The sequence below is a fragment of the Nicotiana sylvestris genome, chromosome 11 (assembly GCF_000393655.2).
Source record: "Nicotiana sylvestris chromosome 11, ASM39365v2, whole genome shotgun sequence".
In the NCBI taxonomy this organism is placed as follows: Eukaryota; Viridiplantae; Streptophyta; class Magnoliopsida; order Solanales; family Solanaceae; genus Nicotiana; species Nicotiana sylvestris.
In genome coordinates this window covers 5,349,178-5,351,562 of record NC_091067.1, presented here as the reverse complement: position 1 = coordinate 5,351,562, position 2,385 = coordinate 5,349,178, and the positions used below count along the sequence as shown (strand labels likewise).

General features: G+C 42.4%; 1 protein-coding gene across 1 annotated transcript; it reads left to right on the top strand.

Moving 5' to 3' along the window:
* The first annotated feature begins 1,310 nt into the window (after nucleotides 1-1,310).
* LOC138880684 (uncharacterized) lies at nucleotides 1,311-1,697 on the top strand. The gene has a single exon (XM_070160860.1). It carries the CDS (start codon nucleotides 1,311-1,313, stop codon nucleotides 1,695-1,697), a length of 387 nt encoding a protein of 128 aa, XP_070016961.1.
* Nucleotides 1,698-2,385: the final 688 nt, after the last annotated feature.

Genomic DNA, 2,385 nt, shown 5'->3' with positions numbered 1-2,385 from the left:
CGACTTTCCACTGCCAAACATATACATTTTGATTGAAAACTACGCCAAGCATGAACTCCAATCCTTTGTAGATTGCTTCGCGGGTTATCACCAGATCTGGATGAATGAAGAAGACGAGGAGAAAACAACTTTTATCACACCTTGGGGGGTATACTGCTACAAGATGATGCCATTTGGTCTAAAGAACGCTGGGGCTATTTACAAGAGATCCATGACAACCATCTTTCATGATATGATACACAAGGAAATAGAGGTGTATGTGGACGACGTAATTATCAAATCCAAGAGAGCCACAAATCATATAGCAGACTTGAGAAAGTTCTTTGACAGGCTAAGGAAGTACAACTTAAAACTGAACCCCGCAAAATGTGCATTTGGGGTTCCCACAGGAAAGCTACTGGGATTCGTTGTCAGTCGTCAGGCGATCGAGCTAGATCCATCTAAAGTCAAGGCTATTCAGGAGTTACCGCCACCTAGGAGCAAAAAGGATGTGATGAGCTTCCTAGGACGTTTCAACTATATCAGTCGATTCATAGCACAATCCACAGTCATATGTGAACCCATCTTCAAGATGCTGAGGAAAGATGCCGAGACAAGCTGGACCGAGAATTGTCAAAAAGCTTTTGACAAGATCAAGGAGTACTTGTCCATACCACCAGTTCTGGTCCCGCTAGAACCAGGACAACCTTTGCTACTCTATCTATCTGTATGTGATGGAGACTTCGAATGTGTTCTGGGATAGCATGACGAGACAAGAAGAAAGGAGCAAGCCATATATTACTTGAGTAAGAAGTTCACGCCTTACAAAGCACGGTACTCTCTGCTAGAACGCACTTGTTGTGCTTTGACCTGGACAGCTTAGAAAATTGAGGCATTACTTCTACGCTTACACCACCTACCTCATATCCAGGATGGACCCTTTGAAGTACATATTTCAGAAACCCATGCCTACTGGGAAGTTAGCTAAGTGGCAGATATTGTTGAGTGAGTTTGACATCGTCTATGTAACTCAAAAGGCGGTCAAAGGACAAGCATTAGCGGATCATCTAGCTGAAAATCCGATGGGAGGAAAATATGAACCCTTGAAAAAGTATTTTTCTAATGAAGAAGTGTCGTTCATAGGAGAAGACATTACCGAAGCATACGACGACTGGAGGATGTTCTTTGACGGAGCTTCAAATCTCAAATGAGTGAGCGTTGGAGTAGTTTTGGTATCAGAAACGAGTCAACATTATCTGGTATCTGCCAAACTCAAATTTCCCTACACCAACAACATGGTGGAGTATGCAGCCTGTATACTAGGGCTAAACATGGCAATCGGCATGAATATTCAGGAGCTGCTGGTAATCGGTGATTCAGATTTGCTTGTGCACCAGGTACAAGGAGAGTGGGCCACCAAGAATTCCAAGATATTTCCATATCTACACCATGTACAGGAATTGAGAAAGAGGTTCACAAAGATAGAATACCGATATGTGCCTAGAATTCAGAATGAGTTTGCCGATGCATTAGCCACTTTGTCATCCATGATACCGCATCCAGATAAGAATTTCATTGATACTATCCCAGTGAGAATCCATAAGCAACCGGCTTATTGTGCTCACATTGAAGAAGAAACAGATGGAAAACCTTGGTTCCCTGATATCAAGAATTATTTGTCAAAGGGAGAATATCCGGAGCATGCAAACCACACTTAGAAACCCACACTCCGGAGATTGTCCAATCACTTCTTCCACGGCGGAGGAAATTTGTATAGAAGAACTCCTGATTTGGGATTGCTAAGATGTGTTGACGCAAAAGAAGCTTCTAAACTGCTCGAGGATGTACATGCCGGGACATGTGGCCCACACATGAATGGTTTTGTCTTGGCTAAGAAGATAATTAGGGCCGGTTACTTTTGGATAACCATGGATACAAATTGCATCCAATATGTCCGCAAATGCTTCCAATTCCAAGTGCATGCCAATATGATAAAAGTGCCACCGAATGAGCTCAATGCAACAAGCTCACCTTGGTCATTTATCGCCTGGGGAATGGATGTCATTGGTCCAATTGAGCCCATTGCCTCAAACGGACACAGTTTTATTCTGGTAGCCATTGATTACTTCACAAAATGGGTAGAGGCTGCATCTTACAAAGCTGTAACCAAGAAAATCATCGTAGACTTTGTCAAAGATCGTATTGTTTGCCTATTCGGAGTTCCCGAGTCCATTATTACTGATAATTCCACCAATCTCAATAGTGATATGATGAAAGCCATGTGTGAAACTTTCAAAATCAAGCACAAGAATTCCATAGCCTACAGACCTCAGATGAATGGAGCCATAGAAGCTGCCAACAAAAACATCAAGAAAATACTAAGGAAGATTGTAGAGAACCATAAAC